This window comes from Salmo salar, chromosome 25 (genome assembly GCF_965601325.2).
Source record: "Salmo salar chromosome 25, fSalSal1, whole genome shotgun sequence".
NCBI lineage: Eukaryota > Metazoa > Chordata > Actinopteri > Salmoniformes > Salmonidae > Salmo > Salmo salar.
Genome location: NC_138315.1, coordinates 19,439,275 through 19,464,188, shown reverse-complemented (window position 1 = coordinate 19,464,188; position 24,914 = coordinate 19,439,275). Strand labels below are relative to the sequence as shown.

Genomic DNA, 24,914 nt, shown 5'->3' with positions numbered 1-24,914 from the left:
AGTCGTCAAGGGAGGACTCAAAAACATTCATACATTTTGGTCATGTAGTGTATTTGTCAGTATGTGGACATGTCCTCGTCAAACAATCTCATTCCAAATACATGGGCAATAAAATGGAGTTGGAACTTTACTGCGGGGACTTGCTTCCATTCAGCCACAAGCGCATTAGTGAGATCGGGCAACGATGTTGGGCGATTAGACCTGGCTCGCAGTCGGCGTTCCAATTCATCCCAAAGGTGTTCGATGGGGTTGAGGTCAGGGTTCTGTGCAGACCAGTCAAGTTCTTCGACATTGATTTTTTTTTTTTTTTTTAAACCTGTTGTGGATGGGGGCAGTATTTTCACGGCCGGATAAAAAAACGTACCCGATTTAATCTGGTTACTACTCTTGCCCAGAAACTAGAATATGCATATAATAAGTAGATTTGGATAGAAAACACTCTGACGTTTCTAAAACTGTTTGAATGGTGTCTGTGAGTATAACAGAACTCATATGGCAGGCAAAAACCTGAGAAGATTCCAGGCAGGAAGTGGCCTGTCTGACAATTTGTAGTCCAACTGTTGCATCTCTATCGAAATTACAGCATCTGTGCTGTTACGTGACAGTTTCTAAGGCTTCCATTGGCTCTCTAAAGCCTCTAGAAAGCGGAATGACGCGTCTCCTGTCTCTGGGCAAAGTACAGCAGCAGAGTTTGTAAGTGCCTGGGGACAGTGAGCATTCACGAGACCTCACCATTTTTTTTCTTTCACTCTTTGAATGAATACAACGTTGCCCGGGTTGGAATATTATCGCTATTTTACAAGAAAAATAGCATAAAAATTGATTTTAAACAGCGTTTGACATGCTTCTAAGTACGGTAATGGAATATTTTGAATTTTTTTGTCACAAAATGCGCTCGCGCGTTACACTTTGGATAGTGACCTGAACGCACGAACAAAATGGAGGTATTTAGATATAACTATGGATTATTTGGAACCAAAACAACATTTGTTGTTGAAGTAAAAGTCCTGGGAGTGCATTCTGACGAAGAACAGCAAAGGTAATCCAATTTACATTTATGGAACAATGGGAAAGTAATTCTGCTTTGAAAGATGATAAACGTGTAACCTCATTTTTCAGAAAATGAATGTTTTGGTACCTACTGGAGAGCTCTTCTTTGTCTACACCCATTCAGCATCGTTCACACCCTCTTAAGCTTTAGCCCCACCTATCTCTTTAAGGGTTGATCCAAGCATTCTGTCCTAACAACTGCAGTCAAGCACCCAAGCTAACGTTGGCTAGTTTGCTAGACACAAATGAGAGAACAGCTCACAGATCATTTTACTCACCCTAGTATAGCTGGTTAGGCTGTTTTTATGATATCCAGAGAGTTGGTGACTGCAACTGTGCTGCTGGCAACATTTATTTATTTTTGCCAATGTTTACTGACACCAGTCATATCAATGGGTGTTAAGCGTTCGTAAATTCATCAGATATTCTGCGCTCTGGCACACTCAGACGAGAGTGCTCTGAAATCGAAGCAGACAGCCAGAGAGAATTTACCAGCTACGTCTATCAAACAGTTCTATTGAAATGGTTACTTGCGTAGTGGAGTCTTTTGTTAAGACATGTAGCTGGCTAGCTAGGTAAACAATGAACCATAATTCCAACTCATGACGTTACTACCCTACATGAATCTGCAGGTACCTAACCAACCAGGTTCAAATGTTAGCTAGCTAACATTAGGCTATAACTAGCAAAGCAAATGGCTCTGAGATATGAATAAGATCATACACGTAATATTAGCTAGCTAGTTAACAGTACACTTTGAAATGAAAACTGTAATATCTGAAAATGCAGCTAGCTAGATTATCATGGATGGACGCTTCTCTCTGTCATGGATGCTATGGTTGAAGATGTAATCCAGAGACAGGTGTTCTCTTAGCTATCACTCTAATTCCACTGATTTCAAAACTCATCCTCCAGAAAGTGGAGAACAACACTTACGCAGTTCTACTACGAGATATATTTTTTAAAGCTGCAAGATTACCTACACTTACTGACCATCTCAAATAGACAGAAGCGTGCTATATGGCAGACCAATCCAAACTCATCTCTCGGCATGTCCAGCGCACTCATTACCTCAGCCAATAATGGCTAGTGAGAAGGTTGCTGACTTTTTGTGGCTAAACCAACTAGGCTTGTAATTTAACAATTGTATTCGTATTTACAGATGGCATACAAGTTTGTTAATAAAGCACATGAAAGTTCACATGTTCCAGAAGACATTTCTGCCCCCCCAAAAAACACAGCATTGATGTATTAACCTGTTGGGTCTAGGGGGCAGCATTTGCACGTCTGGATAAAAAAAATGTACCCGATTTAATCTGGTTACTAATCCTACCCAGTAACTAGAATATGCATATACTTATTATATATGGATAGAAAACACTCTAAAGTTTCCAAAACTGTTTGAATGGTGTCTGTGAGTATAACAGAACTCATTTGGCAGGCAAAACCCTGAGACATTTTCTGACAGGAAGTGGATACCTGATGTGTTGTATTGACTTTAAACCTATCCCATTGAAAAACACAGGGGCTGAGGAATATTTTGGCACTTCCTATTGCTTCCACTAGATGTCACCAGCCTTTACAAAGTGTTTTGAGTCTTCTGGAGGGAGATCTGACCGAACAAGAGCCATGGAACGATGATGTCCCATTAGACACCTGGCGCGCGAGTTCATGTTGGGTACCCTCGTTCCAATACGTTATAAAAGAGTATGCATTCGTCCACCTTGAATATTATTCATGTTCTGGTTAAAAAAGGCCCTAATGATTTATGCTATACAACGTTTGACATGTTTGAACGAACGGAAATATATTTTTTCCCCTCGTTCATGACGAGAAGTCCGGCTGGCTTACATCATGTGCTAAGGAGACGGAGATTTTTGGACATAAATGATGAGCTTTTTTGAACAAAACTACATTCGTTATGGACCTGTGATACCTGGAAGTGACATCTGATGAAGAGAATCAAAGGTAATGGATTATTTACATAGTATTTTCGATTTTAGATCTCCCCAACATGACGTCTAGTCTGTATCGCAACGCGTATTTTTCTGGGCGCAGTGCTCAGATTATTGCAAAGTGTGATTTCCCAGTAAGGTTATTTTTAAATCTGGCATGTTGATTGTGTTCAAGAGATGTAAATCTATAATTCTTTAAATGACAATATAATATTTTACCAATGTTTTCTAATTTTAATTATTTAATTTGTGGTGCTGACTTGACTGCCGGTTATTGGAGGGAAACGATTTCCTCAACATCAATGCCATAGTAAAATGCTGTTTTTGGATATAAATATGAACTTGATAGAACTAAAAATGCATGCATTGTCTAACATAATGTCCTAGGAGTGTCATCTGATGGAGATTGTAAAAGGTTAGTGCATCATTTTAGCTGGTTTTATGGTTTTGGTGACCCTGTCTTTGACTTGACAAAACATTACACACAACTCTTGTAAATGTACTGTCCTAACATACTCTAAATTTATGCTTTCGCCGTAAAACCTTTTTGAAATCGTAAAACGTGGTTAGATTAAGGAGATGTTTATCTTTCAAATGGTGTAAAATAGTTGTATTTTTGAAAAATTTGAATTTTGACATTTATTTGGATTCAAATTTGCCGCTCTTGAAATGCACCTGCTGTTGATGGAGTGCACCACGGGTGGCACGCTAGCGTCCCACCTAGCCCCAAGAGGTTAAGGCACTCCGCAAATAATCGAGACAGTAATGGGCAAAGTAGACCAGAAAACATCCTGTAAAATTTGATTGGAAAACCGTCTGGACCCGGTGATTTACCACTTTTTATTGTGGACACTGCAGTTGCAATCTCCTCAGGTGCAAATTCTTCTTCTAAACCATCATGGGAGTATATCAATTGAAGGCATATTCAGACCATCGAAGAACAAATCAATCAACAAAGGGTCTTGAGGAGATTGACTCCTGTATAGCGCTGAATAAAACTGTTCTCTTTATGTATAACTGTGGTAGCACCAGACAGGGTCCTTATATGTGGGATTAAACGTGAGGCCTCAGATTTACGGATCTAATGTGGAAGGAGTTTATTGGCCTTGTCGCCTTGCTCAAAACACTGTATCGAGCTCGTAAGAGTAATTGTTCAGCTTCTCTGGTAGAGAGCTCGTCAAATTCAGATTTGAGTAGCTGGCTTTCTTTATATAGATCAGAGGAAGGATCTGTAGCATACTAGTAGCTATGGCTTTGCTCAGGTCTCAAAGAGCGAGAGAGCGAGATTTGTTTTTGTTGGCTGTATAATTTGACCACGTAGGTATGCTTTGAGGGACTCCCATGTGGAAGAGCAGGATATACCTGGGGTTGAATTAATTTCTAGGAATAAGGTGATTTCAGAAGAAATGAAATGGACAAACTCTTTATCTGAGAGTAAAATTGAGTTAAGACGCCATTGAGAACACATACGAGGTTGCCCTTTAAATGTCTCAGCACCCTCCAACATTTCACATGGTTGTTAGCCCCTTTGATGTTCAACAAAATATACTTGAATTATTTTGGCCACCATGAGCACTCCCGTTATACAACCCTGTCATTAGAGCACAGAGTGGAAAAGCAATGAATACCCAAAAACCCCAGGATAAATTGTCTCAGTAATAATGTACGGTGTAAGGCACTTGGGAAAAAGACAGAATGACAACATCAGAACTGAACAATTCAACCTCCTTCCTCCCCCCATCCCAGACAATATCTCCCCAATGAGGTACAAGACTAAATAGAACATATTTTCTTCACACAGAATGTCTGTGAGAGTGTGGCGATAAACCCACAGTACCGCCTTTTAACCTGTTATGGCTAGGGGGCAGTATTTTCACGGCTGGATAAAAAACGTACCCGATTTAATCTGGTTACTACTCCTGCCCAGTAACTAGAATATGCATATAATTATTGGCTTTGGATAGAAAACACCCTAAAGTTTCTAAAACTGTTTGAATGGTGTCTGAGTATAACAGAACTCATATGGCAGGCCAAAACCTGAGAAGAGTTTGCAGTGGGTATGCTAGTTCTGAACATCACATGCTAATGTAAAAAGCTGGTTTTTGATGTAAATATGAACTTGATTGAACAAAACATGCATGTATTGTATAACATAATGTCCTAGGAGTGTCATCTGATGAAGATCATCAAAGGTTAGTGCTGCATTTAGCTGTGGTTTGGGTTTTTGTGACATATATGCATGCTTTGAAAATGGCTGTGTGATTATTTTTGGCTGGGTACTCTCCTGACATAATCTAATGTTTTGCTTTCGCTGTAAAGCCTTTTTGAAATCAGACAGTGTGGTTAGATTAACCTGTTTGGGCTAGGGGGCAGTATTGAGAATTTTGGAAAAAATATGTGCCCATTTTTAACTGCCTCCTACATCAACTCAGAAGCTAGAATATGCATATTATTGTTCAGGTTTGGATAGAAAACACCCTAAAGTTTCTAAAACTGTTTGAATGGTGTCTGTGAGTATAACAGAACTCCTATGGCAGGCAAAAACCTGACAAGGTTTCATGCAGGAAGTGGCCTGTCTGACAAGGAGTCGTGCATCTTGCATCTGTTTATTGAAGAGTAAGGATCTTAGCTGTAACGTGACAATTCCCAGGGCTCCAATAGGCTCTCAGAACCCGGGAAAAACCTGAACGATGACGAGGCAGCCTCTGGCTGAAACAGATTATTGCCTTATCCAAGTGGCCGATCAGAGGACCATTGAATGAGGCGCGTGCACGATTCGCCCCCGTGGAGAAATTTCATTCGGCTGTTTAGCTTATTGCAGATTCCCGGTCGGAATATTATCGCTTTTCTACGAGATAAATGGCATAAAAATGGGTTTTAAACAGCGGTTGACATGCTTCGAAGTACGGTAATGGAATATTTAGACATTTTTTGTCACGCCATGCGCGCGACCGTTATTTACCATTCGTATAGTGTCTAGAATGCGTATAGTGTCTAAAAGCCGTGATGGCTGGGCTATGTACTTAGAATATTGCAAAATGTGCTTCATCCGAAAAGCTATTTTAAAATCGGACATATCGAGTGCATAGAGGAGTAATGTATCTATAATTCTTAAAATAATTGTTATGCTTTTTGTGAACGTTTATCGTGAGTAATTTAGCAAACTGTTAGTAAATTCCCCGGAAGTTTGCGGGGGGTATGCTTTTTCTGAACGTCACATGCTAATGTAAAAAGCTGTTTTTTGATATAAATATGAACTTGATTGAACAGACATGCATGTATTGTATAACATAATGTCCTAGGTGTGTCATCTGATGAAGATCATAAAAGGTTAGTGCTGCATTTAGCTGTGGTTTGGGTTTTTGTGACATTATATGCTAGCTTGAAAAATGGGTGTCTGATTATTTCTGGCTGGGCACTCTCCTGACATAATCTAATGTTTTGCTTTCGTTGTAAAGCCTTTTTGAAATCGGACAGTGTGGTTAGATTAAGGAGAGTCTTGTCTTTAAATAGCTGTAAAATAGTCATATGTTTGAGAAATTGAAGTAATAGTATTTCAAACGATTCAAAAATCGCGCCACTGAATTCAGGTGGCTGTTACGTAGGTGGGACGAATTCGTCCCGCCTTGCCCATAGAGGTTAACGAGAGTCTTGTCTTTAAAATGGTGTAAAATAGTCATATGTTTGAGAAATTGAAGTTATAGCATTTATGAGGTATTTGTATTTCGCGCCACACGATTCCACTGGCTGTTGACTAGGGTGGGACGCAAACATCCCACCTAGCCCATAGAAGTTAAGAACAAATTCTTATTTGCAATGACGGCCTACACCGGCCAAACCCGGACGATGCTGGGCCAATTGTGCACCTCCCTATGGGACTCCCAATCACGGCCAGTTGTGATATAGCCGGTCTTACACAGGCTAGTACATTTTTAAGAGTTTAAGACCACCAACTACTGATATGCATGCTTGGTATTATATTAGAAAAGCTGTTCGCGAAAGCAACAGCTACTCTTCCTGGGGTCCACACGAAACATTACATAATAATAGACAAGAACTGCTTAAGATCATATACTTAAAAATTGCACGCATAGCCTCCATATAAATACATACACACAAAATATCTAGGTAAATTAGGGGAGAGGCGTTGTGCTGTGAGGTGTTGCTTTATTTTCATTTCATGTTCATTTGAGCAATATGAGATGGAAGGGAGTTCAAATCATTAATGGCTCTATATAAAATACTGTATGCTTTCTTGAATTTGTTCTTGATTTGGGGACTGTGAAAAGACCACTGGTGGCATGTCTGGAGGGGTAAATGCGTGTGTCAGAACTGTGTGTAAGTTGACCATGCAAACAATGCTTGTTAGAGCATATCAAAGACTAAATTCCATAGAGAATTAGGTTGAGGTGACAAATTATATTTGACTATTGTAACATGCAGTGATGAATTCTATTGTCCCTGTCAGGCGCACAGGCTTTTGCCGTAGATAGAGTTCTCATCTCTGGACCACATGATCTTAAAATTGCCTTATGTTAAGGCACTTCTCTCACTCTACATCCGTGGGCTACATTGGTGACCAGGGTGGGATCCTTTTGATACACCTATGTGGCCTGGGAACACAAATGCTCCATGAGAGAGGGGGGGATACTGAAGCATGCATTGATGACAGTTCTACGGTCTCCATTAGAGGCTCAGGCTAAACCCAAAGATCGAGTTTAGGAAATGCTGCTCTTTATACACTGTTAGGGTTGCAAATGGTGGGAAACTTTCAGGTACATTTCCAGATTTTTTTCTGAAATTGTCTATGGAAAGTTAAGCCTGGGAATTTTTCTTAAATTCATCAAAAAAGGTTAGCTTATAACAGTTAACCTTTTTTTGTGGGATACACATAAGGCAATTCTAGGTCTTGTGGCATATTTTGGTTAAACTATCCCAAATTCAATGGAATTGCAACCCTCTACTGCACAGTGCATTCTTCCATCACATGTACAGCTGATTCTCAAGATCTTGCACACTAATGAGATGCTATTGAGCCCACACTTCTACACTGTCTGAGCCAAGGACTACATGCTTTCTGGTAAGTTTTGATTACAATACTGGGTGGGGTGAATATATTTTATATGACATACATGATTTTTTTGTTAACTGGTTAATGGTAGCCTACAGCAAAGTGTGTTGAAATCATTTCTAACTTGTTAACAATTTCTGCTAGTTCATTTTTGCTACCATATGGATTTTAGCTTGCTTGAGCCTGCTAACTGAGGAATGTTAATTCATTTGTTTCCATACATGTTTCATTTTAAAACATTTATCTTACAAAAGAAGTTGTTTAACCTAACTGCTTAACTTCTTCGGGGTAGGGGGCAGTATTTGGAAGTTTGGATGAATGAGGTACCCAAAGTAAACTGCCTGTTACTCAAGCCCAGAAGCTAGGATATGCATATAATTGGTAGTATTGGATAGAAAACTCTAAAGTTTCAAAAACTGTTACAATAATAATAATAATAATAATAATAATAATGTCTGAGTATAACAGAACTGATATAGCAGGGGAAAACCCGAGGTGAATCCATCCCGGAAATGTGTTTTGGGAGGTGACACCATTTAAAATACCTTTCTATGGGGAAATCAATAGAATACCTCCCGGATTGCAGTTCCTAGGGCTTCCAGTAGATGTCAACAGTCTTTAGAAAGCATTTCAGGCTTGTTTTTTGAAAAATGAGCTAGAAATTGTAGTTTTTCTAAGTGGCTCCCATTTTGGCTGTAGTGTTGTGACACGAGTGGATGAGGGCGCGCACTTCGTCATTTATCATCGGTAATGAACATAATATTCTCCATCTTAAATTTGATCTTTTATTTACATATTAACTATTTATCTGTACATGGAATTGTATTTGTTGTTTTGTTTACAATTTTTTTCCTAATCTTTACAGGAAAATGCCACAGGCACTATCTGATGTGTGGAGACATTTCAATGCAGCTAATGTAGAAGGAAAAGCTGTGTACATTTGCATATACTGTGCCAAATCATATGTGAAGAATGCAACAAAGATGCAGAATCACCTGGCCAAGTGCATAAAGTTCCCTCAGCGCTCACAACAAGCAACCTTTCAATAGAAGTAGAGGGATTTTTGTCGAGGTGAAAATGATGAATCAGACACCTTATCGATAGCAGCAGCTCATGGTCCTCCTGGAATCATACGTTTTTTTTTACTCAATGGAGGAACGTATTCAGAGAAATGCTGATGAATGTCTTGCTCGAGCTGTGTATGCAACTGGTTAACCTCTGATGCTCATAGGAAGTGTATTGGAAGAGATTTCTGAATGTTTTTCGCCCAGCATACACCCCTTCAACCAGACATGCTTTATCTACTCATTTGCTGGATGCAGAGTTCAGAGTTCAAGTGACGGTCAAGAAAATCAGAGAAAGCAGACTGTATTGCAATCATCTCTGATGGGTGGTCGAATGATCGTGGGCAAGGAATAATTAACTACATCATCTCCACCCCTCAACCAGTATTCTACAAGAGCACAGACACACCGGTCTCTACATTGCAGATGAGCTGAAGGCAGTCATCAATGACCTTGGACAACAGAAAGTATTTGCACTGGTGACAGATAATGCTGCGAACATGATGGCTGCATGGTCTAAAGTGGAGGAGTCCTACCCTCACATCACACCCATTGGCTGTGCTGCTCATGCATTGAATCTGCTCCTCAAGGACATCACGGCACTGAAAACAAGGGTCATACTGAAGATGAAGGGTCATCAAGTTATAGCAGCAATCTACCTCACCAAGCAAAGTGAGAAGAATAAGAGCACCACATTGAAGCTGCCCAGCAACACCCAATGGGGTGGTGTTGTCATCATGTTTGACAGTCTCCTGGAGGGGAAGGAGTCTCTCCAAGAAATGGCCATATGACAGTCTGCCGATATTGACAGCCCCATCAAGAGGATCCTCCTGGATGATGTATTTGGGGAGAGAGTGGTAAGCAGCCTGAAACCTATAGCAGTAGCCATTGCATGGATTGAGGGAGACAATGCCATCCTGTCTGATGTTCAGAATCTGCTTGCAGATGTAGGAGAAGAAATACATACTGCCCTGCCCACTTCATTGTTGCTCCAAACAGAGGAAACTGCAGTTCTGAAATACATCAAAAAGCGTGAAGACTTCTGCCTGAAGCCCATGCATGCTGCAGCGTGCATGTTGGACACCAAGTATGCTGGCAAGAGCATCCTGTCTGGGGCAGAGATCAACAAGCCCTATGGTGTCATCACTACTGCGTCTCACCACCTTGGCCTGGATGAGGGCAAGGTTCTTGGCAGTCTGGCAAAGTACACTTCCAAGCAAGGGCTTTGGGATGGAGATGCAATATGGCAGTCGTGCCAATATATCTCAGCCACCTGGTGGAAGGGACTTTGTGGATCTGAGGCTCTTTCCCCTGTTGCCTCCATCATCCTCCAAATCCCACCAACATCAGCCGCCTCAGAGCTCAGCTGGTCCTTGTTTGGGAACACACACACACCATAGCACGCAACAGGCTGACCAATACAAGGGTTGAAAAATTGATGGCCTTTTGATCCTGACAACGAGCCACCCTCAACAAGGTTGGAAAGTGACAGTAAAGATGATGCCTCAGAGTCTGATGTTCAAGAGGTGGACATTGAGGAGGTCCAGGGAGAAGACATGGAAGCCTGAGAGGAAGACAACCAAAGCTTTCGTTTCTAGAGTATCATTTTACAGATGCATGTTAAAAACGTTTTGGGGAGATGCGATGGATCATTGGGGATCATTCAATATTCCCTTTTTGGTTGTTCAGTGAAATCATCCCATGGGAAGAGTCAACTCATTTAATTAAAGTTCAATTCGTAACTAAATTGTTTTTTAAAATATCTATTGGAAGGATTTAATCATTTGCAATTACACTATCATTCAAAAGTTTGGGGTCACTTAGAAATTCCCTTGTTTTGAAAGAAAAGCACATTTCTTGTCCATTAAAATAACATCAAATTGATCCGAAATACAGTGTAGCCATTGTTAATGTTGTAAATGACTACTGTAGCTGGAAACGGCATTTTTTTTGTGGAACATCTACATAGGCGTACAGAGGCCCATTATCAGCAACCATCACTCCTGTGTTCCAATGGCACATTGTGTTAGCTAATCCAAGATTATCATTTTAACCTGTCTGGGCTAGGGGGCAGTATTTTCACGGCCGGATAAAAAACGTACCCGATTTAAACTGTTTACTACTCTTGCCCAGAAACAAGAATATGCATATTATTAGTAGATTTGGATAGAAAACACTCTGAAGTTTCTAAAACTGTTTGAATGGTGTCTGAGTATAACAGAACTCATATGGCAGGCAAAAACCAGAGAAAATTCCAAGCAGGAAGTGGCCTGTCTGAGAATTTGTAGTTCTTTTGATTCTCTATCGAAACTACAGTATCTGTGGGGTTACGTTGCACTTTCTAAGGCTTCCATTGGCTCTCTAAAGCCTTCAGAAAGCGGGTTGAGGCGTCTTCTGTCTCTGGGCAGAGTATAGTAGCTCAGTTTCTCAGTGGTCTGCCTGGTGACAAGAGATTGGATATGCGCATTCACTCGTCCACGCTGTTTTTTTCTTTTCCTCTTTGAATGAATACACTATTGTCCGGTTGGAATATTATCGCTATTTTACGCGAAAAATACCATAAACATTTATTTTAAACAGTGTTTGACATGCTTCTAAGTACGGTAATGGAACATTTTGAATTTTTTTGTCTCGAAATGCACTGGCGCATTACCCTTTGGATAGTGACCTGAACGCACGAACAAAACGGTGGTATTTGGACATAACTATGGATTATTTGGAACAAAAACAACATTTCTTGTGGAAGTAGCAGTCCTGGGAGTGCATTCTGACGAAGATCAGCAAAGGTAATACAATTTTTCTAATACTAATTCTGAGTTTAGTGAGCCCCGAACTTGGCGGGTGTCAAATTAGCTAGCCGTGATGGCTGAGCTATGTACTCAGAATATTGAAAAATGTGCTTTCGCCGAAAAGCTATTTTAAAATCTGACATACCGATTGCATAAAGGAGTTCTGTATCTATAAATTCTTAAAATAATTGTTATGTATTTTGTCAACGTTTATGATGAGTAATTTAGTAAATTCACCGGAAGTTTTTGGTGGGAATGCATGTTCTGAACATCACACGCCAATGTAAAAAGCTGTTTGTGGATATAAATATGAACTTGATTGAACAAAACATACATGTATTGTATAACATAATGTCCTAGGAGTGTCATCTGATGAAGATCATCAAAGGTTAGTGCTTCATTTAGCTATGTTTTGGGTTTTTGTGACATATATGCCTGCTTGGAAAATGGCTGTGTGATTATTTTGGTCTATGTACTCTCTTAACATAATCTAATGTTTTGCTTTCGCTGTAAAGCCTTTTTGAAATTGGACAATGAAGTTACATTAACGAGAGTCTTATCTTTAAAATGGTGTAAAATAGTCGTATGTTTGAAAAATTGAAATTATTGCATTTTTGAGGTTTTTGTATTTCGCGCCACGCTGTTCCACTGGCTGTTGAATAGAGTGGGACGGTCACGTCCCACCTAGCCCAGAGAGGTTAAAAGGCTAAATGATCATTAGAAAATCCCATTGCAATTATGCTAGCACAGCTGAAAACTGTTGTACTGATTAAAGAAGCAATAAAACTGGCCTTCTTTATAGACTAGTTGAGTATCTAGAGCATCAGCATTTGTGGGTTCGATTACAGGCTCAAAATGGCCAGACACAAAGCACTTTCTTCTGAAACTCAGACAATTCTTGTTCTGAGAAATGAAGGCTATTCCATGCGAGAAATTCCCAAGAAACTGAAGATCTTGTACAATGTATTGTATTGTATTACTTCCTTCACAGAACAGCGCAAACTGGCTCTAACCAGAATAGAAAGAGGAGTGGGAGGCCTCGGTGCACAACTGAGCAAGAGGACAAGTACATTAGAGTGTCTAGTTTGAGAAAGACGCCTCACAAGTCCTCAACTGGCAGCTTCATTAAATGGTACCCGCAAAACACCAGTGTCAACGTGAACAGTGAAGAGGAGACTCCGGAATGCTGGCATTCTAAGCAGAGTTCCTCTGTCCAGTGTCTGTTCTTTTGCCCATCTTAATCTTTTCTTTTTATTGGACAGTCTGAGATAAGGCTTTTTCTTTGCAACTCTGCCTAGAAGGCCAGCATCCCGGAGTCGCCTCTTCATTGTTGACGTTGAGACTGGTGTTTTGCGGGTACTATTTAATGAAGCTGCCAGTTGAGGACTTGTGAGGCTTCTGTTTCTCAAACTAGACACTCTAATGTACTTGTCCTCTTGCTCAGTAGTGCACCGGGGCCTCCCACTCCTCTTTCTATTCTGGTTAGAGCCAGTTTGCACTGTTCTGTGAAGGGAGTAGTACACAGCATTGTACGAGATCTTCAGTTTCTTGGCAATTTCTCACATGGAAAAGCCTTCATTTCTCAGAACAAGAACAGACTGACGAGTTTCAGAACAAATTGCTTTGTTTCTGGCCATTTTGAGCCTGTAACCGAACCCACAAATGCTGATGCTCTAGATACTTAACGAGTCTAAAGATGGCCAGTTGTATTGCTTCTTTAAACAGCCCAACAAGTTTTCAGCTGTGCTAACATAATTGCAAAAGGGTTTTCTAATGATCAATTAGAAATGTCCTTGTTTCTGAAAGAAAAGCAATTTTTTTGGTCAATTTAAAATAACATCAAATTGATCAGAAATACAGTGTGGACATTGTTAATGTTGTAAATGACTATTGTAGCTGGAAACGGCAGATTTTTTATGGAATATCTACATAGGCGTACAGAGGCCCATTATCAGCAACCATTACTCCTGTGTTCCAATGGCACGTTGTGTTAGCTAATTCAAGTTTATCATTTTAAAAGGCTAAGTGACCCCAAACTTTTGAACGGTAGTGTAGGTCTACTTATAACAAGGTAAAAGGTTTATGTTTCTATCCACATATGATATGGTAAATATATCCAATGCAAAAAAATATTACATTTAAATGGTATCAATATCAATTTCCGTTAATTCCCATATATTCCCTTTAATTACCACCTCTGAATATTCCCCAAAATGTGGAACCCTATACACTGAACAAAGATATAAAATGCAACATGTAAAGTGTTGGTCCCATGTTTCATGAGCTGAAATCAAAAATCCCTGAAATGTTCCATAAGCTTATAAATGTTCCAAAAGCTTATTTCTCTCAAATATTTTGCACAAATTTGTTTATGTCACTGTTGGTGATCATTTCTTATCTGCCAAAATAATCCATCCACCTGGCAGGTGTGGCATATCAAGAAGCTGATTAAACAGCATGATCATTACACAGGTGCACCTTGTGCTGGGGACAATAAAAGGCCACTTTAAAATGTGCAGTTTTGTCACACAACACAACACCACAGATGTCTCAAATTTTGAGGGAGAGTGCATGCTGACTGCAGGAATGTCTACCAGAGCAGTTGCCTGAGAATTGAATGTTCATTTGGCAGTACGTCCAACCGGCCTCACAACCCAGCCCAGGACCTCTACATCCGGCAAACACTAAATGTGATGTGTTCTTTGTTCGAAGGTATATGCATAAAACGTGCACATTATGGAAAACATGTCTCACACTCATAGTTAGTAGCAGAATAATGGATTGGCAAGAACTTGCCACTGTCAACTTTTACAAGGTTAGTTACAAAGTTAGGCTAATAATTTAAACCACCTAAATATAGTCACATTCACTGAACATGTAGTATTTGAAACGCAAACATTAATTTCCCAACTGATTTTACTATAATCCTGCAGACAATTTATCCTTCTCATACTTTATATTCCAATGCATCCAACATCACGCATGCCCGCCATGATATTGTGCAGCTGCTTACATTTGAGAACTCATCTAGTTTAGAAATCAAACAGTACAAAAACCAAACGCTTACAGATTGTCATCACTATCCAGGATTAGGATTTAGGGAAAAAACAATTATATTAAAGTCAGGTAAATTATTACTGTGCCACACTCCTCAGAAACCACAGTACAATACAGCATAAGTGTGTGTGAGTTTTGTTAAATCCAGACGCTCCATCTGAACATTAACACGCATGGCTTGCGATACGGTTTTGATAGCATAAGGACCTTATCGTTCATATCAGCGATTAAAAAATACTTTAAAATTGATACACACCTTTTATAGGGTTAGTGTTCCCACACGGCCCTATCTCCGTGTTACAGAACTTTACAGAAGACAGACCAAGGGATCACCTGTGTTAATTACCTTGCTATCTAGCATGCTCCAGAAACTTCGTCACTGAAAAATAATATCGGCTGCAACTGTGATAAAGCCAGATGAAACAGTGTCCAGCACAGGAAGTTGGTGGCACCTTAATTGGGGAGGACGGGCTCGTGGTAATGACTGGATAGGAATATTGGAATCAAATACATCAAACACATGGTTTCCATGTGTTGATGCGCCGTTCCAGCAGCCTCCACTGGTGACAGTAAGTGTATTTTTTTTCATTTGTAAAATTAATTTTGATATGATAAAGTAAAGGGCTTTATGTTTCTAAAATCATATCGCAATTGAGAATAGATACACGTTTAGATGGAGTACTTGGCTGTTTACCTCTGAAAATAACAAGGAGCTCGCTACTTGGTGGCTACGCTTACTACCCTGTTATTGACGATGACATAACATAAACACAGCACGAACAATTTCACAGCCAAGAACACGCTTGGTGAAGATAGCTACAACTTCAACAGTAGTCCCTGCATGACAAAATACATATTTTTTTCCCACATCTTTGTTGTGCTACTAGTCGCTAACTTAGCTAGCCATTTAGCTAGCTAACAGCTACAGTAGAGTTTGCAAAAATATATATCTTAAATTTGTAAACTAATATTACACTCTTACCTTAGTTACCTTTTTCAGATGACAAAAACGACACCCAGCAACCCGAGAATTTAGTAAAAATAACACCATGAACCGAAGCCCTTTGCAGAAATGTCAGTCGAGTCGAGCCAGGGCCAAAATTGAGACAGCCAGAGACCAGGCAGAGGTCTGTTGCTGAGAGGCAGGAGTCAGAAATGAGGTTTTAGCATATCCCAAATACCATGCCCTGCATTTAAATAGTCCACATTTAGCTTTTAAGGATTATGTGTTGAAATAAGTCTACGTTCAGGTTAGCTATTCCTTTGAAAATCAAGATTAAAGCGCTCCCACGTACAAGTGCCACTGCTCGATTTCTATCGAGCTTGTTGGGAATAGAAATATGGGAGAGATACATTGCGCATGCGCCGCAGCTGGAGCCTGGAAAAAGGTGTCCCACCATGCAACACAATGTAAATGGTACGCAAGCAAGGTTTAGAGAAAGGGTCAGTGCTATTCGGGATCCTTGGGACGTCCATATGCCATTGAAGTTTAAATGTAGTTATTTAGCAGGAGACATGTTGAAACATTCTTGTATCTTCGAAAGTATTATGGTGCATGCATTCCTTAATGCAGGCATATTCTGATTATTGAATAAATTGTGATTATTTTGTACTTATAGTACACCACTGCCAGACAGCTGTTCATAATGCATCCATTGAATGCATTTCGTTAGAACGTTGTGGGGAAAATCTTTCAAACACAATGTATGGCCTTATTGTAGCTTCTATAGGTAGTGTAGATTATAATGTGCGTACATATTTAGTGTATCAGGCCCAGGATGTTCAATTCATGTTCATGCATCCCAAGGTGTGACAAAGGGAATCTGAGATGCAATGGGCTTTGCTGCCATCTAGTGATCAGATGGAGCTCTCCAGCTCCCTAGGGTGCTGAGATCTACCAAACCACATTCATACTGTACTTCAGCACTGCATCAAAAATTCTGCCAGCTTGGTAGATGAGGGACTGCACGAATCATCCTATTCTCACAATCTATCCTAAATCAGCAGCACAGTTGTAACATTCATTCACAGCCATATGCACATTAATGGGTTTACACAGGTGGTGGGTAAACATTGGATGAATGTTGCTGCCTCTTCTTCAATGCTCCCAGGATAGTGTAGTCTCCGAAATCCCAGACCTCGGGCTGGAACATTGTTAACTCTTAAGGATCTGCCCCTTTTTTTTCTCCAATTTTCGCCTAAAATGACATACCCAAATCTAACTGCCTGTAGCAAGGATATGCATATTCTTGGTACCATTTGAAAGGAAACACTGAAGTTTGTGGAAATGTGAAAGGAATGTAGGAGAATATAACACATTAGATCTGGTAAAAGATAATACAAGAAAAAAAATGTTTTTGTCTTTTTTTGTACCATCATCTTTGAAATGCAAGAGAAAGGTCATAATGTATTATTCCAGCCAAGGTGCAATTTAAATTTTGGCCACTAGATGGCAGCAGTGTATGTACAAAGTTTTAGAATGATACAATGAACCATTGAATTTCTGTTCTAAATTTTGTATCAAGACTGCCCAAATGTGACTAATTTGTAAATTAGTCAACTTTTCATGTTCAAAACTGTGCACTCTCCTCAAACAATAGCATGGTATTATTTCACTGTAATAGCTACTGTAAATTGGACAGTGCAGTTAGATTAACAAGAATTTAAGCTTTCTGCCAATATCAGATATGTCTATGTCCTGGGAAATTGTCTTTTTACTTACAACCTCATGCTAATCGTATTAGCCTACGTTAGCTCAACCGTCCCACAGGGGACCCACCGATCCTGAAGGTTTTAACATTGTGGGAGGCAACCTGTCTGCCTCGGAATATATATATATATATATATATATAAAAACATGTGTATATATATATATATATATATTTCTTTATTTAACCTTTGTTTAACTAGGTAAGCCAGTTAAGAACAAATTCGTATTTACAATGACGGCCTACACCAGCCAAACCTAACCCGGACGACGCTGGGCCAATTGTGCGCCGCCCTATGGATCTCCCAATCACGGCCGGTTGTGATACAGCCTGGAATCGAACCAGGGTCTGTAGTGACGCCTCTAGCACTGAGATGCAGTGCCTTAGACAGCTGCACCACTCGTGAGTAAATGCACCTGCGTTTTCATACTCAGAACCCCAAAAACAGACAGTACACATTGTTCAGAGCAGTCACTATACTTTATTTTAGTGGGAGAAATAGCATACAATTTATTCTGTACAATATTTAACAATCACTTCCAACCAAGCCCTGAAACTGTTTGTTAAATACTTGCAAAACAAAGGAAAAGATGTCATGTTTATTTTGATTGTAGGATGGCCATTTATGCTTATGGTGAGAATATCGGCAGAAAACACAAACCTCAGTTAACAGTGACACCATTTCTATTGTGTGATGACAAAGTAATGTCAACGGAACATAGAAAATAAAAACGCCATAGCTGATCAAATCTCAGCTCATATTCCCACAACATTGTTAATTATACAAGTCTATAGTTGCACCATACAACTCGCCTTCAACACTGATCAATGTTGTGGGAACGTTGAGTGACAGCTAGGATGTCTGTCTGAGGTAAATTATGAGCCAATCCAGGGATTCTTTACTAGCATAAAGATATATATAATAACAATACTTCTTCTTCTGAAAGAGAAGTTAGCATTGCCTGGGCCTTGACATAAATTAATAAAACCATTTTTAAAATACAATTACATATAAAATAAACAACAAAAATATTTTTGGGGAATATTATTAACAATAGAAAGGATTTTTTTATTCATTTTTTGCCTTGAGACCATATAAAACAACATCATGCTAAAATCACAATCTAAAACAACATTCATATGTACATACTGTGCATTTTCCATCCAGTCATCTACTAATGTCAGAGGGGTTTGGCTTTTAAGGGGGTATAATGTAGGCTAAATGTAATGTGTGCCTCCTTAGAAACATAATGGTGTCATAGAAACAAGTAATGTACTATTGTTTTACATCAAATAAACCTAGGAACCTTCTGAGGCAGGAGGGAGAGCATCTGTTTAGTGAGATGGAGCATTTTCACAGCAGCAGTGTTTTTAAAAAGTATGGAAAATATGGAAACATAAAGATTGGATTTGACTTTCCTCCTTGGCATCAGTGCTACAGATAATACAGTAAGTATATACCAAAATGGCAGCAGTAGCAAATCTGTCTCCCCTGCTTTTGAAGATTGCTCTGTTGTTGGCTCCCCATATCTACACTCCTGAATCAGTGGCTCAGGTTAGAGAGGAATAGCAAGAGTAGCATAGATGTCAGTGAGTGAGAGAATAATAAACCCTCCGAGCTACAGGCTTAGTCCTACAGATGCAGTGACCACTTTAAATCCATAACTTACATATCATTGTACTATTGAGATGGCATACAGTTATTGCCAGAGAGGATGTGCGGGTTTATAGTCAGAGAATAAACAAAAAACAGCTGATTTCATTGATTAAAAAACAAACGCTACATAGAGATTGAAAGTTGGTGCCATGGCAAGAAGCCACTGTCAGCCTCAACTTTGATTGCATACAGTTAACTGAGTAAAAGCGTAGTGTTACTATATCCCTGAATGTTATGTGGTAGGCTATAACAAAATAAGTCTGATGGAGAGAAGCATATAATTGAGTCACCAATGTTTGAGTACAATAGGACTACTAACAGAACATATTCCGGGTTAGAATCTGAAAGCTGCAATTGGCCATTTTAATCTTTTTATGTCTTGTCTAAGGAGCACATAGCCAAAGTGGTGGACATGCTGTTAGTGTTGGGGAATACAAGATTGGAGGGGAACATATAGATTTGATCATGATGGCTACTTTAGTAATGTAGAACACCCGACATGATCTGAATAACCCCTCTATATGGACATCTACCTGAAAACCACACCAGCTGTAAAGGGTATGCACCCCTTGACTAAGTTGTCTCCAAAATAATGGCACGAGAATCAGTCAGCGCCTAAAAGCAGAGAGGACGGGGTCATAGAGTAATGTGTGCTTCCTGAGACGTATCGAAATATCAGACTACAAACAGAAAATACTACAACCAGGCCAGGGAGAAAGAGCATTACCGTTACAGCGGATTGTAGACATTTTACAGTGGATTGTAGAACACCTGCCACCAGTGTCACACACTTTTACATAGAAAAGGGGGGGGGGGCGACGACATGCTTTTTAAATATTTTGTGGACACCGCAAATCTAATAAGGGAAATGCTTTTAAAATATTTTTTCTCTAATGTATTCATATTTTCAGGGATTTTCTTCTCAACATGTTTAAACGGTCTAAAAATGTTGGTAAAACAACAACGCTCACAGTCACATTTGAATAGCTGGGGCAACATATAAAATACACAAACAAAGGACTTAACAAGGCAAAAACACTGATTTGTGAATGGCCATTTTTGTTGGCATACTCCAGAATTTGAAAAAGCTTCAATACCAAACATGTCATCTGAATGTCGATGTCCTGTAGTGGTTTTAGTGTTGCGAAGGAAAACATCATTTGTAGGATGTGAAACTGAGGTATACCTTGTTAACAGACTCAAGAGGTTGATGGTTATTTTTATAGAAATGCTGTGAGGCAGGTCCGGATAAATAACCTTGATTACGCTATTTTCTCTCTTTCTCTGTTGATATATGTACAGCAGCGATACACAGACATTCAGAAGCTGTTTCTTATTGGCATTACAATAGTCATTCATAGAAACACAAAGAGCAAATGTGTTTAAAAACCAAGTTGCCCTTTTTATACTGAAATTAAATTAACTGTGTTTTGTGTCGGGATTCTTCTTCTCCCCTGTTCCTCCTTTTCTTAGAGAAAAAACTGAAGTCAGTCCAGGAAGTACGTTTTCCTTTCTTTTACAAAAAAATTGTAATATAGGCCAAAAGGTCAACTTTAAAATGACTTTGTCCATTGTCAAGGTGTGTCCAGTGAGGGATCTAGATGATTGCTAGTTTGTTTTCCCATCACGCCCTCCCATTTTAAAATGACCCAGGCGTGAGGAAGTCTTTAGGCACACATGTAGCTAAACGCAATAGGAACCAATTCAGACCTGGATAGTTCTCCATGAACCTAGGTCCACTGAGTGATTTTTGCCGCCACCTTGTGTACAATCACAGCGACGGATGTGGAACGAGTCTTGACCCTCTGCTCAGGGAGGTGAGTCTCTGTGGGGTCTGTTCTCCTGTCATTTGTTAACTCATACGCCTAGTCATAGGCTGGATTCTTTAGGGGGGTAGTCCACGTTGGTCACCATGGTGACAACTGTGACAATCTCCTCGGGCGCAGTGACGTTGTTGAGGCGCTGCATCTGCACGACGCGCTCCTCCACGCACCCCGCCGACAGGCGCGCCTCTGCCTCGTGGTCCCAGCACTCCTCGATGGTCTCACACAGCATGGTCAGACCCTGGGAGGGACAAAGCACACACATTAGCACACACACGTTTACCCTCTGCGACACAAGGGCACAATGACACACAGCAAACGAGGCCCGTGTGGCAGCATGGTGGACAGAGAGAACAGACGCCATTAGCTTAACTAATCTACTGTTACAGATCCACAGATTCGATAGGAGACACTGATAGTGCAGAAACTGTGAGAAGGAGGCTACTCAGCAGACATTTCAGAAATGTCCGCTATCTTCTAGACTGGGGGGGAGAGAAATCAGGCCACAAAGATGGTATCATTCTCCGATCAATAAGTGTCTGCGTTGGGCTCGAGTTAGGATGCTCTGCAGACAGTAGGGATTCCGACAAACCGTCTTAGCTAACCGTAGTCAAGACATAAACAGATGAGGTAAGCAGTGGCCTGGGCCATGGCAGGAAGAGACAGGTTTATACAGGGAAATTAACATGGAGCTATATTTAGCTATAATAGCTAAATAATAGCCCATTGTAATGTCAAAAGCTGTTCAGTATTTGTGCTATTTTTTTATGCTCAGCAGAGCTTCTCTGTACTCAATGTCCTTACTGTTCCATGATGATGGGTTTTGGTAGTCACTGTACTGCCCCTTCAGTCACATTATAGATTAAGATACATGGTGTATATGATCTACTCACTGCGTGTTTCTGCCAGCACTCCCTGAGCGTGGGCCTCAGCTTTTTGTGGACCACTACTTCCTGCATGTCCTCCAGGGACGGGTGCTGGCCAATCTCCTCCTCAAACGGCAGCATGTACTCATCCACTGGGCCTGAACATACACACAGCACAATGTTACACACACATCTCAACACCACAGTGACCCATTCACAAAACAAAATGCAATCAATATAACAATAGTTTCTTTGAGCTAATAAAGAACATAAATCAGTGGTCAACTCAATCAGTGCTCTGAGTTTCTCATAAGGAATTCAGAGCTGATGCTTTCTGTGGTCTAATTAAGCAATAAGGCACGAGGGGGTGTGGTATATGGCCAATATACCACGGCTAAGGGCTGTTCTTACACACGACGCAACGCAGAGTGCCTGGATACAGCCCTTAGCCGTGGTATATTGGCCATATACCACAAATCCTCAAGCTGCCTTATTGCTATTATAAACTGGTTACCAACGTAATTAGAGCAGTAAAAATACACGTTTTGTCATACGGATGGTATATGGTCTGATATACCACGGCAGTCAGCCAATCAGCATTCAGGGCTCGAACCACCCAGTCTATAACAGCTCTTGACCAGTGGAGGTCTCCCTCCGAGCCGGTGAGTTTCTCTGACCAAGCTCTAACTCCGAGTTGACCTCCAGTGATAACCACAGAGTGTTCCACATGCTGACCACAGACACTACCCAGGCTATGCCAGGTCACTACTGCTCCATGGAACCAGACAGACATAATCCATAACAACCGACTGGCCCCTGCTTAGACAGTGGTGGCCCTTGACCAGGACTATGCTAGTACTATGGCATTAAAGGACAATCCTCCTGGAGAGCTACTGGGTATACAGGCTTCTGCTTCAGCCCTACACTTGCACACCTGATTCAGCTAATCAAGGTGCCGAGTAAAGTTAGAACTAAATCCTGCGTTAGGGTAGCTCGCCTGAGAGTAGGGTTGGAAGATAATCGTGCTCTCCAGGAGAAGGATTGGTCACCCCTAATGTATGGTCCTTCAAGGGAGTGTGCTCTTACCGTCGGCAGCCTTGCAGCGTGCGGCCAGCTCCCACAGCACCAGTCCCAGAGCATACATGTCTATCCTCAGGAATGAGTCCCGCTGGAAGTTGATCGCCCCCTCCAGGACCTCAGGGGCCATGTACCTCCGGGTGCCCACCTGGAAATGATAGTCAAACACACACTGATTTGTTCGATATCAATCTAAATCAATGGTCATGCTTGTTTTGGACAGTTTACAGTCAATTGTGGAATACGGTGTCTATTTTGGCATCAGGCAATACAAAGCTCAACTATTGACAAGAGGATTCTATGATGTAGAATGATCCAGTCATTTTGACATCATGGAACCTATCAGACAGTCTCTCCACAACCTACATCCAATCACTCACCTGTCCGTGGGTGTCCCCAGCTGATTTCCCAGCCTCAAACCTCAGGGCCAGGCCAAAGTCAGCAATGCAGGCCGTCAGGTTGGACTTCAGAAGGATATTCTTACTCTTGATGTCCCTGTGGCTCACAGAAGAACAGAAACACACCAATGAGAACACAGACAGCGTGGGAGAGGAAAGCTACCCATCACTTACCATAATATTGTATAATATCTGGAAGCAGAGACATTTTGTTTGTGGAGGAAGGACGTGGATATAATATAATATATTTATTGGAAGACAAAAACATGGAGGATAGATAGGATAGGTGACCGGGGAAGATAGGAGAGCAGGGAGCTGACCTGTGGGCGATGGCAGGCTTGTGTCCATCCTTCAGACCAGGAATATCTTCATGGAGGTAAGCCAGGCCTCGGGACATGGTCTGGGCTATGTGACACAACTCGTTCCATGACAACACATTGGCCTTCAGATAGTCTGTCAATGAGCCCTGGAAATGGAGGCATACAGCCAGTTAATATAACATAATTGTTAAATTCTAGCATGAGAACGTTGAATGAGTTCGGCTGAATGTGCTTTGTGTTTGTGCTGTGGTCCTTTGGCCAGCAGGGGGGGGGCTGTACCTTCTCGTGGTAGGCTGTGATCAGCCACAGCTCTATGTCCATGTGGGTTCCCCTCTTCTCTGCTCCGAGGAAGTGGAGAAGGTTCTCATGCCTCATCCCGCTAAGGTTGTAGATTTCATACTCATTGTGCCATGACTGCTTGTCCTGAGGATGACAAACAAGGCCACAGATTCACTACAAAGTCAAATGTATAACAACTAGTGAGTATTGGATTTCCCCCCATTATTAGATTGCAAAGTATTTGGTAGGGTAAACAAATTGTCAAAGACACCAAAAAAAACATTTCTTTAACTGGTTAAAACAGTATAATATACAGTCAGGTCCAAAATTATTGGCCCCCTTGATAAAGATGAGCAAAAAAGACAAGCGAGCGTTGCGACTTTTCCTTTTCAATTATGATTGCATTTTTTAGTTACACCTCGATTCAAGTTGGTTCAGTGCCCTCCACTTCTTTCCAAAAATGACAGTATAAATAAATAATTCAAATAGTGAGCTATATTGTATGCTCAATTATTTTTGAAAATTATATAGTTTTATCCTAATACAATTGCTAAGAGAAAGAGATTTTGTTTAAAAAGTTATTTAAAAAATGATCTATCTAAAACAGATAGGGGTCAACATGATTGGCACCCCTGTTTTCAATTATCCATCACCCTCACATTGTGAGGATAACGACACTGAGGCTTTTTCTAAAATGTTTTAAGAGATTAGAGAACACATTGGGGTGATCTTAGACCATTCCTCCATACAGAATCTTAAGATCCTTGATATCCTTTGTCTGCACTTATGGACTACCCTCT

At 40.5% G+C, this 24,914-nt stretch overlaps 2 protein-coding genes across 3 annotated transcripts in view; both read right to left on the bottom strand.

Moving 5' to 3' along the window:
- Window positions 1-16,324, bottom strand: part of LOC106586325 (methyl-CpG-binding domain protein 5) — a 53,664-nt gene extending 37,340 nt beyond the window's left edge. The window contains exon 1 of one of the 2 annotated variants that reach the window (XM_014173499.3): window positions 15,969-16,324. The gene's annotated coding sequence lies outside the window, so the exon portion shown is untranslated. The remainder of the gene's footprint in view (window positions 1-15,968) is intronic. The other variant, XM_014173500.3, reaches the window with a different exon arrangement.
- Window positions 16,325-18,152: 1,828 nt separating this feature from the next.
- LOC106586327 (activin receptor type-2A) overlaps window positions 18,153-24,914 on the bottom strand; it is a 48,852-nt gene continuing 42,090 nt past the window's right edge. Inside the window, exons 6-11 of the mRNA XM_014173501.3 lie at window positions 24,115-24,258; window positions 23,836-23,981; window positions 23,498-23,612; window positions 23,127-23,265; window positions 22,068-22,198; window positions 18,153-21,415 (exon numbers count right to left, since the gene is read on the bottom strand). Of these exons, the coding sequence (XP_014028976.1) occupies window positions 21,221-21,415; window positions 22,068-22,198; window positions 23,127-23,265; window positions 23,498-23,612; window positions 23,836-23,981; window positions 24,115-24,258 (870 nt within the window). The 3' untranslated portion in view covers window positions 18,153-21,220. The remainder of the gene's footprint in view (window positions 21,416-22,067; window positions 22,199-23,126; window positions 23,266-23,497; window positions 23,613-23,835; window positions 23,982-24,114; window positions 24,259-24,914) is intronic.